The 15,162-nt window shown below is 42.9% G+C and overlaps 1 protein-coding gene across 2 annotated transcripts; it reads right to left on the bottom strand.

The window, feature by feature from the left end:
* Positions 1-1,544: 1,544 nt before the first annotated feature.
* ggps1 (geranylgeranyl diphosphate synthase 1) lies at positions 1,545-14,964 on the bottom strand. 2 transcript variants are annotated; one of them, XM_069145040.1, is made up of 4 exons: positions 14,373-14,964; positions 12,898-12,990; positions 9,921-9,991; positions 1,545-3,122 (listed from the first exon to the last, which is right to left on the bottom strand). In XM_069145040.1, exons 2-4 carry the CDS (start codon positions 12,968-12,970, stop codon positions 2,319-2,321), a joined length of 948 nt encoding a protein of 315 aa, XP_069001141.1. In that variant the 5' UTR covers positions 12,971-12,990; positions 14,373-14,964; the 3' UTR covers positions 1,545-2,318. The 2 variants fall into 2 exon arrangements, with proteins under 2 accessions (XP_069001141.1, XP_069001142.1); XM_069145041.1 differs by lacking the exons at positions 12,898-12,990; positions 14,373-14,964 and adding an exon at positions 10,065-10,148.
* Between the last annotated feature and the right edge of the window lie 198 nt (positions 14,965-15,162).

Genomic DNA, 15,162 nt, shown 5'->3' with positions numbered 1-15,162 from the left:
TTTTTGTCGTTTCGTGGGATTCGATGACAGTAAAAGTGTTGAATGTTTCCAGCCCTATAAAGAACAAATGATTATGTGCCTCAGACATCTTTCATGGTTACCGTCACGGAACACGTGCGCAGACTGCTTTAAGAAAACACTGAGCAGCGGTGTGGGTGGTTTCCCTCAGAGGTTGTTGTGGAGAAATAAAATGTCCTGTCAGGTACCCCAGTGAAGCAGCTCAGCAGCTCTACACTGAAGGACTGTGGTGGTGCTGCCAGCTGGGAGAGGTACACGTGCCAAAGGAGCGCCTGAAGAAAAAGGCAATCTGATAAAAAAAACTAACAAAAGCAAAACTTCAAGGTTTCAATTCAGCAGCATCCGTTTACATTCTCATTAACAAGCCTTCTCAAAGTTTTGTTGTTGCCACGAGAATATTTATGAAATATCCATTGGAGTGCTACCAAGCAACACAAATGTGTAAAGCGTATCCCAGTGATAAATAATCCAAAGATTGCAGGGGATCGGGCAGACAGTGAGTGAGCTATGTCGCTCCTCGCACAAAAGCTATTCTGTTTTGCTCCCAAACACGAGACACTGTTGGGGAAGAAAATCAATCTAGTCAAGCCAGAGAGAGGAGAAATGAGAACCGTGAGGCTTTGATTATTGTGATGGACTCAAGTCAGCGCCGCGTAAGCCACTTCATACGTCTCGTACTGTTTATCAAATCAGAAATGCATTTGCATTGCATTTCCCCGCACTTGTGGCTGCCTGGAAGGAAAATTAGCGGAGGAGCCGCTCCCCGAGATTCTCAAGAATTTGACATTTTGACGAATGGATGTATTTTTGAGAGGAGCCACAATTCAATCCAAAAGACACATAATTAATTGAATTGCAGCTGTCAAGAGCAAGAGCTTCAGTGAGTCAACAGAGCTGTCTGGGACAGATAGCCTTTGTCCACACTGGGAGCGCTTTCATCTCATCAGCGGAGGGAAAAACTCACAACAGTATTAACAGAAGCAGCACAAAGTAGGAGGCTTAGATGACTGGCAGCCAGCGTTTCAGATCAAACCGAGAGTAAACCACAGCCAGTGAAAGTAACCAGTGAGAGCTCCTCAAAACAAATCACACGGCTGGCAATTCTGTTATAAGTTGCACCAGCTGGCTGGACTCGCTGCCTGTGCTGCTCAGCATGTAGCTGTAAAAATATTGCTCACCTCTGAATGTCAACACAGATGTGGTGCAACAGGGTCACGTGTACTATGAATAATGAAGGCTCCCTCTTTAGTCACGATGGGGACATCTGTGTCGGGTAAATACTGTTAAAGAGATGTAAAGTAACAGGGAACGTGCTTCTATAAGGCATCAGATCCAGAGGAGAAGAAATCTGTAACTACTGAAAAAGGCAGAAAGTATCACAAACAACTTGTGTTCAGTTACACCTGTGCCCTCAGTAGGTGGTGCTGTTATCTTCGCCATGATGAAAATCAAAGCAACCTCGATGCCGCACGGAGATTTGAAAATGTGCTTTTAGAAGTGACGGGAGCCCACACGCTATCTTTGAAGTTTCTTTTATTTAATAAATGCAAACTCATTTTTCAGTGCAGCTTCGTGTCAGCCAACAAATAACAGAATCACGCTAATAGAAATGTGAAGACCTGTGTTGAATTTGAACCAGACACATCAAAACACACAGCTGAGCGTGAGCACTACTTTGCATATAACGCCTGCGTGTTGTATAATAATCAGACTACTGCGTTGCAGAGGTCATTTCCATTGGATTGGCACTCTGGCGGCTTAATGATTAAGGATCCTGAAAACACGCATCAAACGCTGGAGACATCCACGTCTTATTTAAACACCGACTCGAGAAAAAACATCCAGCAATTCACCCGGCCCTGAATAAACTATTTTCATTTGGTGGCAAAACAGGGAAAACAGACATTTATATGCATTGTAGTACACATCAGAAGGAAGGCTCTCAAAGCTTTTTGTGCTGTACTGATTATTTTTCATTTTCAGAAAAGCAAAGTAAACCAGAAGTTTTCCTTTTTAAGTCATTCTTTTCACTGGCTGCACAGCTACACTTACATACAAAAAGTTAGACATGAATATTGTTGAAGGATATTGTCAACATTAAAAAATAGAAAGGCAACAGTTGGGGGTGCTCTGCGGTCTCACAGCTGCTCACTGCAGTCCAGCAGAATTCAGGTGCTCATGATCGGTGCGTTTGTTGTGATTGTAACATCCCGTTGTTTGTTGAACTTTTCAGGAATGTGTTTGTTTGTATCAGTGCAGCCTCTGTGCGTGTCGGGCTCGTGTGTGAAAGGTAAAAGAGGCTAGTAGTTTTGGCTGGAGTTAGCCTCACTGCTGGACTCTGCTGTGGCTTCAGCCTCATGGTGCATTTTGCTGAGGTGTTTGACCAGGCTCTCCAGTTGCGGGTTCCCCCCAAACTCCTTAATGAGCCGGTACGCCTCCACCTCCAGATCCCGCAGAGTGTGACGGGTGTAGGCAAATGAGCCTACCTTCTCCAGGTAGTCCACACAGTACCGTTTGATGTCCATGTTCTCCGTGCGCTGCCTCAGGATGTTCTGCACCTGCGTGCTCTCCGGACGCGACCAGATGGCGTGAATGGTGGGGAAAGAGAACTTGCCTTCGGTCAGGTCCTCGCAGAAGCTCTTGTTCTCGCTGTACTCGCGGGAGCTCAAGTTGGCGTAGTCATCGCGGATCTGGAAAAAGAGGCCCAGCGTGTCCAGGAGCGGTTTCAGGTCCTGTTTCCAGTCTGAGAAGAGCTGCATGAGTCCGACGGCCAGGCCGAAGAGCCCTCCAGTTTTCTGCAGCACCATGTTGCGGTACTCCTGCTCGGTGGGACAGGTGTACGTGTCCCTCCAGTGGATGTCCAGGCCCTGACCGCGGTGCAGCTCCAGCAGCTGACGGGTAAACACTCGTACGGCCTCGGGGTGCTCCAGGATCAGGACCTTCTCCAGGCCCAGGAAGTAGACGTAGTTGGCCGAGTTGATCACGGAGGGAATCCCGTAGATGCTGTGTGCCACGGGGAAGCCTCGACGCAGCTTGGAGCTGTCCTCAATGTCGTCTATGAGCAGGCTGGCATTGTGCAGCATCTCAGTCACCTCGATGATGACCTGAACGGGACACAAACACGTCTGCTCAGTAACATATAATAACGCAGAAATGACCCGGCACATTTTTTGGTGATTGTGAGAAATATTTTAAACGAAAGAATCTCCTCTTCTCACTTCTTAAAGTACTAACAGGCAGTAAAAGGTTCACTGGAGCTCGCTGTAAATAATGCATTTCAATTTGTGTACAGCAGAGGGTGCCATGTCTACACTCCTGCCAGCACGACTCCACTCTCGTCAAAGTCTTTATCAGCAGAGAAAATAGTTGGAGCTGAAACAAACCAGGCAATCAGAGAGAGAGCATGAAGACACTGCAGCCTGGAGCGGACTCCGATTCTGATTCCTTGTCTGCTTCGACGCAGATGTTGTGCCCGAGAGAGGGCGACGGTGACTTGATGAATTTATGAAGTGTAGTCACATGGTTTAGCAATTAGAGAGGTCACTGCAGGGCTTGGTGCACTTTCACCTCCTCTGAAGAGAAAATGACAAAGGCTGCGTGCTTTACCTTAACCGTTACGACAAGTTTATGGACAAGCTCCAGCAGCGTCAACACAGTATGACCCTCTGTCAACTGTAACACCAATGTACTGCTCTGGTGAGGACAGAGGACAAATTCTAGTCGAGGCTTTTCCACCGGTGCGAGGCAGCACACGACCCGCTACATAATACTCTTGTTTGCTAGAGAAATGATAAATAATGTTAGATCTCATTTATTTACAGCCACAGTGCACCACCTTCTGTGCACCAGGAGGAGCCCCGACGCAGAACCGGCTTGGTTTCATGTCCGTGTCTGACACCGAACAGTCAGGGTTGCCATCAGGTGTCCTGAGCTGACCGTGCCGCCTGCTGGAGTGCTCTGCTGATTTAAACGACAAGTGGTGTGGCCTGGTAATGAAAGCTGTTTGTACGCCGCCCGCGAGCACAAAGAGAGACTCAGTGGGTCGGGCAGATGGCCAAGGTTGGGCCAGTTGAGCAGTCTATCCGCCAAACACAACCTTTCCCTCGGCAGGGTCCCGACACTCGCTCACCCTGCAACCTCAGCGAGCCACTTACGAGACGGGGCGGTTGTGGGCGCGGCAACAATGAATGCACACATGAACATGAAAACGGAACAGGATTAGTAAAAAAAAACGTAATCCAGGATTCAAAGGTTCAGTGCAAACACACTGGCGTCTTTGTGAATTACAATTCCCTGTGAAGGAACAAGGCAAGGTTTGAAAATCACAGCTTCAGAGAGCAGCAGCAGCTATCAAACCCAAACACAAGCTCAGGCCATTTTCACGTTCTGGACTTTAAGTGTCTGAGTTCCCAGAGGAATCTAATTAGTCGGGCTGTCGGTGTATAACGCTGCTCTTTAAGTGCAGAGTGCCATCACTGCTCCGCCGAGACTTCATTGATTATCACCAGACGTTTCTGAAGCAGAAACGCACCGTGTTTGTCAAAGCTACAATCAGTGACCCCTTCAAAACGCAGAGAATCCTTCACAACCAACAAGTGTGCAGAGTTCGATGTATCGAGTAGAAATAATTGAAAAAAGACAAGTCAGTAATGTTGATGGAAAGATTCTTTTATATGATGGAAAGATTCTCTTGTTTTTTTGTTCCTTTTTATGTACATGTTATGTTATACTTTGTATAAACAGGAGGGATATGATGGAAAGGAAAGATTTGTCTCTTCCTCTTGTTTGCATTGTGGCTCCGGAAAGTCTCAGGCCCCGAAAAGTTTCCTTTGCTTTCGGTCTTATTTGCAAGTGATTCTTTCCGCATCTAATTGACGACTATCTTGTGACCTACAACCAACACTGTACTACCATACAAAAGCAGGTACAAAGGGAACGGGGGTGACGGTCTACTGTTTGTCCCACTGTCTAAAAGCTGACCTACGGGGGAGGGAAGGCTCTCTTCTTTGCTGGACACCTCTCTTGGAGGGTGCATGTACGTGTTCCTTCTTGCAAGAATAAATGTCCGATGTGTTTGATTTTGAACCAAGCCTCTTGAGTAATTTCTCTAACAAATGTGCTGGCATTAACCCGTCTCACTTAGAGGGAATACAGGAGGTGCAAGTACACCGGAGTTAAGACTCAATGCTGCATTGCACAGACAGCAATGCTGAAGGAGGATTTAACACGATCGTCCCGTGATGACACAACTTATCGGGTCCAGTGAACAAATAAACAACATATTGCAGACGTCCTATCAATTTTTAATGAAACCACAGTATAATCCTAACCTGGGATTTATATGCGTTTAAATCATGTGGCCGTTCTCTTCCTGCTTCATCGATTGCCGTATTGCTGAGGCCAGGCCGTGTATTGGTTTGATGCTGTGCAGTGAAGCCAAAGACAAATTTCCACTATGTGTATATCTGTCAACATCAAGATTTAATACACTTGTAATTAAATAAAACATTAACATTTAAGCCAAAGAGCAGAGGAGCAATCTCACACAGCAAATGTCATATTTAATGAGTGTGGTTATTGTTTATGTTGTCATCTACTGATTCAACTGATACCAGCTGCGGCTACACTATTTCCTGTGAAAACTGTAAATTACAAACGCATTATCTAGCCTGAGTCAGGCTGCACTGTGATACAATCTGCACCTCCTTATCACCTCCCTGTAATGATAACCCTCCAATGCACTACAGGTAGTATTCAGGCATTTGCAGTGTTTTCCTTAAGTTGGTGAAAGACTTTTTGGGGCTCCTTCTTGAGGCAAATTGTATGTTTTTTCATTTGAATTTTGCTACTTTTGGCCATTACAAGTACCAAATCTGTGCAAAAATGTTCCACAAATTTAAAAAAGCTACAGCTGTATATAAATAAAAACACCCAAAAACATGAGGGAAAAGTCATTTTGTTTATTTGATGTTCTCCACAATGATTCTAGGTGGTGTTTGAAATGGCTCGAGTGCAGGACCTAAGCCAGATAATGGTAAACCCTGATTTAAAATATAGGCAACTTTGTTATTGCACTGTCCAGCCGTTAAAGGTTGCTCAACATCCAATCTTAAATGTGAATCTGACACTCAGTTCCTGGTTATCTACTCACAGAGGCAGCTGTTATAGACTCAGTGCCATTATAACACCAGGAAACTCCAAGCCCGAGGCAGACATTAACACATGTATTCAAAATAAAAGACGGTATATAAAAACTAACCTTTCCACAATGTCAGGCAGAACAAAAGGAAAGCAGTAAGCGAAAGGTCGCAAGGCAATGATGAACAGGGGGAATTTCCCCAAACAGTTACAACCTGTGCGGTACTGCAAGGCACAGAAGCACATGTGGGCGTTGATTAAAACAAGAAAAAAATAAAAGCACTGGCAAATGAATGAGACAGAGTGCCACTGTCACTGCCTCCATCTATCTGAGGGCACGGTTGTTTCCATGGCGGCGACTTCTTGGCAGCAGTGTGCTAATGATGCCGGGAGGAGTGCTCTCAGTCTGCATGATGGGTTCAGCAGGAGTTTACAGAGCTGCTGCACAGAGACACAGAGACACAGAAACAGAGGGAGCCATGGAGGGAGACAGGTCTTTAACACGGGAGGTCGATTTAGACCTCAACTCCCCGCTGCACCATAATCGTGAAGAATCATCGAGGGGACCATAAGCAGATCTGGATACAGTCTGCGTATGGATGTAGGTCACACGAGCAGCCGACAGATCTGCATCAACAGCTGATCAGTCAAAGGGAGATTTAAGTAACGCGTCGTTTTAGCTTGGAGGGGAACATGAGCTCTCGAAGTGAAAATGCCAGCACTTCATTCAAGAGCCAGAGCTGCATCTAATGTGAATATAATCAAAAACGTCACTTTGAATGTTAAATCGCTCCTCTGATTATTTTTGCAACCTGAATTCATTCATTTGAAGTCATACAAGATGGTGTAATAGCAGCAGAGTGATTAAATAGCTCTCTGCGGTTGCAGAGTGTGAGATGGATGTTGTAGGAGGGGAAGGGCAGACACGACAGGATGAATCTATAATATCCAGTAATTCCTCAGCAGAGACCGACAACTTTATTACTCTTTCATATGTATGCACCCTCTTATTCTGAGGCGTGAAAACAGATGTGACAACTGGGGAGAGTTTTCTTTGTAGACTGGATGGTGAAATGACCACAGGAGACAACAGACTGACCTCTGAGCTTTGCTGCAAAACTATGACTCCTTTGTTTGGACAGGGTTTATAAAAGATTCAGGACAAAAGGAGACCTGTTGAGTAGCAGCATAATGAGGCCTGACAGTATCAGCATTTAGCATTCTGCACCATGAGAAGCATATACATCCAGAAAACACAGATTAGATAACGTGTCCATATCTTTGTCACTACACACAAGACCTATACTGAGTCACTACAATGCTAATGCTATCAGTATAATAAGGTCAATAGGCTGAACTCCCAGAGGGGACAGTGGCGAGGCAGCTGCTCAATGAACCCAATAAATCCTGAATGGCTAATCTGAAATTAATTGAACTGAGGAGAAGCAGGAATGTCAATCAGCCTGCGATCTGTAGAAATGCTTCAATTTTTCTGTTGCAGTCCAATCGGGCAGCATCCAACAACATGTAACGAAACTGTAATGGATGAGCGGAGATGGAGCTTTTTATCTCAGACTTGAATCGCTCTAATCCTTTTCTCATTAAAAGTGGTCGGGAGCACAAGATGCTGAAAAAGCAGGAGAGTCTCACTGGAGATTCATGCGGGTACAGTATGTCGGAAATACATTAACAATCTCTAAAAGCTGCCACACATCTCCTTTAAATATACTGTAGAGAAGAACAAATCGCGACCAGGACCTGCACACGTTCAGTCAAAAAAAACAAAGAAAAGCCTGCAATCATCCCAGAGCCCTTTCAAACTTAAGTGTGACATGAATTTTATTATACAATTAGCATACAAAAAAAAAAGAATATCCTGGTGACTTGCCCCATTAGACTCCCTGCAATACAAACAACAGCTACTTCTACTAACATAATTCCCTACAGAGTGACTACCAACAATTTCTTGTCTTTTTCCTTTTTCCATCCAATGTTAATGACAAATCTGATGCAACTCGGGGGGGTGGGGTGGGGGGGTGGGGGATAACAAACACACAATGCTTCAGAGTCTTGCAGTCAAACTGATTTCCCAGCAGGTAGCTCAACAACAGCTCACATGTAACAAGTTAAACTGCTTCGGAAATCTAATATAAAAACCACCTCCACTCACACGAAAGTTTAGCTTTCCTCCCTCTAGAAACACCTCTCTCTTCTCAGTTAGAAATGTCTTTCACCATCTTGTTTCCCTGCACTGATCCACTTTAACACAATGTTTGTCCTGTTCAGATGACTTGGAGGAAGAGGAGAATGCATCGGCAGATGACACAAAAATCTGACTTGGCATGAGTGAGTATTGAACTTGCTCATCCAGTCCTCTGAGTCGCAGTAGTAGGAGGGGTGTGGGTTGGGTGCCACGTGACCAGCATGCACTCAAACACAAAAGACAAATACGTGTCCACAACGCAGAGCAGGAAATAGAAATGGAAATGAATGAAAATACAGTGAAGTGGATTCAGTGGATAAAGCCAAACACATTTTGGCAGTAAGGCTTTTATCTACACTGACTGATTGCCACAGGCACATTCACAACCCAAAACTAAAGGAATTATTTTAAGTAGGGATATAATAAAGTGTCAAAACACAACAATCTGTTTGCAGATTCTTGGCATAACCATCGTACGGTTAAAAGCAGTCGTGGGAGAGTGTGGAAACCTTTCATCTGGCAACAGGTACACAGTTTTAGTGTGCAGATCTACCATCCTTTTGGATTCACGACAACTTATTTTGAAAGTCTATTAACTGTCTGCTCTATTGCACTTCATTTTGCTGGCATTGTAGCCCACATTGTCATAGTTTCATATATTTCATGAAATCTAGGCTACATTTTTATGTTAATTACTCGTGCTCAAGTTTAACAGGAGCTCCTGTGTGCTGTTCTGGGGGTGGAGGGAGTGCGTCATAAAAATGGTCAAAGAAATGTGTACCCAGCGTAACATGCACTGATCTGACACAGCTTGGTATTGTTATTCACATCAACTTTAGTCTGAACCCACAAAGCCTCATGAATTCCTTTGTTCCTCAAACTGGCTCAACAGCCTTCACCAGAGCAACAGCAGAACTTTTGGAATCACTTTAACAAAATGTGTGATGTCACATCAGAGGTCTGGAAATGAGCTTATTATGATCAAGCCTTCTAGGAGTCAAACCTCACAATCATCTCTTAATACACTTACGGTGTATCAACTGACTACATTAAAAGTAAATGGGGGTCATTACGGAAGCCAAACACACAGCATATTACTGGGTCACCCAACTCTGCAGGTCTACAGAACTTTTTGGCCTCTTTTAGCCTCTCGTTTTGGTTTCAGTTTTACTGTATGAAGGATAAACCCGCTGTTTACAACGTCCCCAGCAACAAACCAAGAACAAATGAGCATCAGCACCATAAGCATTCAATCAGCAATAAGGGAACTAAGGGAGTGTTTTATATATCTACAAATCAAACAAATACAGAAGAGTAGCTGTTTTTGAAAGCATTGCTCCTTTTTCATACCATCCCACTTGAACCTCAGTTACATTAACAAATCATGGCTGCTCTACGTTTGATGAGCGACAACTCGACTAACAAAACACTCTGGCTACTTTGCAAAATAAAATGCCTGTTCCGAGTTAGCACAGCATCATTTCACCTTCCTCGAGCCGTCTGTAACAACAAACAACGGAAGACTTGGTGTGTTAAGACGCTCGAAATGGACGTTTCTCACCTGTAGTTTGTCGTCAGGAACGTTGAGCCAGTGGTTAAACGCTTGGGCCAGTTTTGTCCTCACCTGCTTTCCTGCAGAGAGAATACAAAACAGAATTAAATTGTTTTAATATTCATACTGTGGTATGCAAAGGAAAAAGCTAACCTTTAATTGTGTCCTCCACAATGGCTTGTTGAAAATCATCAGTACGTGCTGCATTAGGAAATGTAGTCTTACTGCAAAGGCGTTGCTGGAATTCAAATGTTTTTCAGTCCTTGTGTCGCTGATCTTTGAGAATGCAGTTTGTTAAAGTCGCCCTCCAGTAAAAATCCAGCTTTTAGCTTTGTTAACATGTACATGGAGGAGTTGTTTTTTATATATATGTTTGAGGACATAATTAGTCAACTAAGCCTTTAACACCATGGCTGAGCATTTCCACTTGATTGACAGTCGGTCTCAAAAACATGGATTCAGACAGCCAGTTTCACATGTCACATAGAGAAGAAACCAATCCATTCAATTTGCTGAATGGGGCTTTCTATATCATTGAATTGCAGGCAACCAGCGGACGGAGCGGAAACTATTTGCAAATTCACAAATCCGTGCATCCTGAATGAAGGCAAAGGTGTAGAGTTGCACCTAAATGCTTTCAAGTGTTAAGGTATTATAAGATTTGTGGTTGGGAAAAATGTCAAAATACATGATGTTGATGAACAGATGAATCTTAACCCTCGTGTTGTCCTCGGGTCAAAATGACCCGCAGCTGTGTTCAACCAAGTTCTATTTTATTTCTATATTTTTATATTTTTTTGGGATCATTGGTCATCATTCTTTAAAGAAACCCTCACAGCCTCCTTGTCACCAATGATCCCAAAAAATATGAAAATAAAATAGAACTTGGTTGAACACAGCTGCGGGTCATTTTGATCCAAGGACAACACGAGGGTTAATACAGCTGGTGGATGGTAGCTACATATTCCCAGAAAAACTAACCCTTGTGTCTTGTTGTCATAGTTTCAGTCAACATAACTACAGGTAAGCACGCCATACTCACCCTCACTGTTATACAGAACACTCTGGAAGAAACAACTTTAGTGTTTAGTGTCCAGTGAGGCCAATAAAACATAGCCTCAGACAGATTTATTATATTAAATTAATATCATGTTAACCCCAATTACCAAAAACAGTTAGATGAAGGTCTATGTCTATTGACGTTAGTCCGTCAGCTCTTACAAAGCTACGACCGTCTTGGAACACTAACGAGTTGAAAGCATGAGCAGTCCCGTAGCTGGTCTACATGAAAGACAGTTGCTCAAGGAAGGACAGTTTCTGTTGACGCAAAGACTAAGTTTAAGTTCTTTAAGTCTTTTATTTTCATTGCTTTTTATTTCTTGCTGAAACTCAGCACGTAAATGTAGCATCCAGTATTTTATTTCTAATTTAATCTGCTGATCACAGAGCCTAAAGAGCACAAAAAAAAGGAACTGTAAAAATACTAAAGTTGTTGATTGTATAGTGTCCCAAACTATGACAGTCACACCCAAAGTTGAACTACAGGAACCTTCTAGAAATGGTCCGTTGTAATAAATACATCTCATGAGCCACAATGACACAGTGACACTGCAGTAGAGGAAACATCCCACTTAACTGAGACTCCAAAGCACATGTCCTATTTACCCAAATTACATTCTGATGTTAGGTCAGTCTCTTCTCTACTGACAAAAAGTGACCATATAAAACAGTGCAAACAAATAAAGACGGTCTCCACAACAGCAGTGAGTGAGTCAGCGCGAGGCCAAGAGGAATTAGGCGAGACAAAAGTGGGATGTTGAACTGTGTTCATTTCTGGATAATAAACACCCAATTTATCAAACAGTTTTATTTTGTTAATACTTAAAGTCATCAAAGTGTGTCATATCCTCACATTAAAGTAAAAGACATCACCAACATGACAAATCAGTTTCTCAAATCATTGTCTCCAGATGCTGCGTACTAAAAGTTACATCTTTAAACTTTTAATGTGTTCTTTTGCAGCAGTATACGGTATCCAGTTGTTAAACACAAAACCAGTCACTTGTCATAGTTTAGTTTCAAATTCACAATGTGCTAAAACAAAAACATATATTTTGTTAGAAGCAGAACTAAACTAATTGCACCTTATTAGGATTATACTGTACTTATTATAAGACAATCCCCTTTTTGTTTTTCAGAAGCAAAATTCTTCAGAAACATTCATCCTTTTGGGAAGATTTCCCTGAAATACAATTAATCCAAGGAGAAGAGAGTCCTCTTCACTGAAACCTTTTCGCTCACAAAAAGACTGAACGTGAAATTCGGTAATATATGAAACCCACATTTGTTCATGTGGTCTGTCAGTCAAACTCAGAATCATTTTCTCAGCATTTTTCAGACTGTCTTTTTGAGCTCATCATCCGTGAAAGCCATAATTCTTGTCTGTCAGACAGACTTTGTCCCTGGTTTATTTTCTGAAGTGAAGACATCAGGACGGGCTACGAACTCATTTTCAGCCCTCGTGAATTTATTTTGTCCGCTGCAAAACATTTTAAAGAGGCCTTCAGAATTTTCTGTTACACCAAGCGAAAGAAAGGGGCTGACCAACTCTGAAAGTCGCACTATAAATCAGCCGAGCACACTGGCTAGCCTAGCAATCATAATGCAACACCCCCATAACCCATAACGGAACAAGAAACCCCCTTTTTCAAACCTGATTTCCAGAAGAAGAAAAAAAAATACTGTCTTCTATTTGAACCAATAAAGCAAATCTTACTGTGCCATTGCATTAAGATACAGTTTCATGAAATCAAACGGTATCCTGTCTTTCTACCGTCATGTTCCAGGGTGACTAACAGGAAGTGAGCAGGTCACAGCTCAGAGCGTAGTTATAGGACTCATCAGCAGCGCATGTGACATCTGATGACATTTCAGCTGCATGTCTGTTAACCCGACCCTGCAGCCACTGACGGAGGAAAAGACTCACCCGGCAGTTGCAACAAGTACTGGTACGGTTCCAGCAAAATTCGGTCAGAGGCGGCTTCCGAGTGACCGTCCATTGCTTCAAGTTTACACGGATCTATATTGGAGGGAAAAGGACACAAAAAAGTAAGAACTAACAAACAGACTGCTGCTGAAGACGAATGTTTTAATTAGTGATTATTTAATTAATTGATTCACGTGAGACGACCGCCGACTAGTTGAGAAGGTTATTTTGGTATTTGAGATTCACTCATCTGGCACCATGAAACAGTAGTTTTCATAGTTTTTAAGAGTTGACGTAGAAAGTGAATTTTGAATTGAAGAAATGGTTTCAAAACAATATAGCGAAAATATAATGTAAAATCACATATGGTCTGGTGTAAAAAGTCTGAAATGCATAAACTAAAAAGAGCAAGAGAGATGAAAAGTTTTGAATAGAATAAAGTTGGGACTGCCCATTAAAACTTTAACCTGTGCTTGTTTATTGTCTTATAACAGAAAACAGTTACTTTTCACAAATATGAGCCATCCAACAGCTGATGACCCCCCAGTCCTTAAAATAGGAGATTACAAATTTTAGAGATCAGATAACGTAACGAGATTACAGTTGACTTTCTGATCTGATGTAGCAGCAGTTTCAAGCCACAAGCTGTCACCCTCTAGTGTGTTTGTGATTATGCGCTATCTTACAGAAATAATGCTGTACTGACTTCTGAATGATAAAAAAAAAAAAAAAAAAAAAAAAACAACAAGATTGGTCATCTGCTACGGTCACACTAGAGTAGACAAAAGGAGTGAAGACGTGTACACATCTGTATAATGATGCCTGGTGTGTTCGTCTTGGGTTTACCCGCGTGTGCTTTTTTCTCAGCACCAAAACATAAAGCAGGCTCTTAACTGACAGACAGCCGTGTTGTGTAGACGTAATCTCAGCACAAGAAACTGCAGAGAGGATTGTGTTGACGTGACAAGAACAAAGTCAGACCATCTTGTGGTTGATTTTAGACACAAAACTGAAAAATGCTCCAACACAGGAACAGTGTGGTTGTCAGATGACACTTTATCACCACTTACTCTCACCAATCTCAGGCTTAGGCTTGAATTAAAAAAATAAAAAAAATAAACTACGTGTGTTGTTTGTAAGGCGTGAAAAACATCTTAAACTCTGACGTCACACGCATGTTGACACACAGATCATATGACCGGTAAACAAAAACAAATTACTTCATCGGTAAAAATCACTAAACTGGTGAGGAGTGACTTAGCAACTAAATTCAAGTCTGCCTGTCTGTGATCATCATCATCATCATCATCATCAAAACAAAACACAAAACCCACATGATGAAACTACATCCAATAAACCGCCATGAAACATTTGGCACCACGTTTCCTCATGCTGCTCCATCCCTGGCTGAGACTGTCGACAGTGAACACTGTTGTTTAAACTTCGTAGAGACAAGTTGTGTCCACTCCACCCACCTGGGCTGCTGTCTGTCTGTCTGTCCGTCTACCGACTTCCCGGTCCGGTGTTCCGGTTAGCCAGACGGCTAAGTTAGCTACCGTTATGCTAACATAAACGCGCCGGTATACCGCCGATTACTCTCTCTCTATATATATATATATATATATATATTTTTATATCTTTCTTTTTCAAAATAAAATCCTCCACTTCCACGCCGGGTCGAGTAAAGGCACACAGTGTGACTTGTCTCATTCACGTTTTCATAATTCACCAGATGCTGCTGCTGCTGCCGCTATGCTATGCTAAGCTAACGCCGTTGAACAGACACTTCTCGAGTCCAACTGCTTTTTTTTTTTTACCAGCTGCCTATATATGCTTCGGATACGTTACGGCGCATGCGCGGGGTATCTGGGCAACGGAACATGGGCGCCTCGTTACGTTTGTTTGTGTTGCGGATATATTTCACCATCGAGCTTCTCCGACCTTAAAGGATACGAGAATAAACCCTTAACGCAGCCACCGGGACACCTTGTAACATATATCGAACACACACACGTGTTCCCAAACTTGGGGGTTGTAGTTTTTCCCAGCCATTTTTTTTTTTTTTGTGGTTGTATTGTGAAAACCACCCGGTAGGATTACTTCGTCTACTTTACCGTCGATTATTTATTTATTTATTTCCTTCCTTCCTCCCGCATCAGCCAATCGCGTGAGACTAAAAGCGTTTCCCCGGTGACTGTCGTCGTCCAATGGGGGCGGACCGTATCTGCGGGAGAGGCGGGGTTAAACGAAGCCCCCACGTCGATC

This window comes from Embiotoca jacksoni, unplaced genomic scaffold (genome assembly GCF_022577435.1).
Source record: "Embiotoca jacksoni isolate LCO1_2020_lvr unplaced genomic scaffold, fEmbJac1.0.p SCAF_12, whole genome shotgun sequence".
Lineage (NCBI taxonomy): Eukaryota > Metazoa > Chordata > Actinopteri > Embiotocidae > Embiotoca > Embiotoca jacksoni.
Note: the sequence above shows the minus strand (reverse complement) of the source record. Positions and strands in the feature narration are given on the sequence as shown.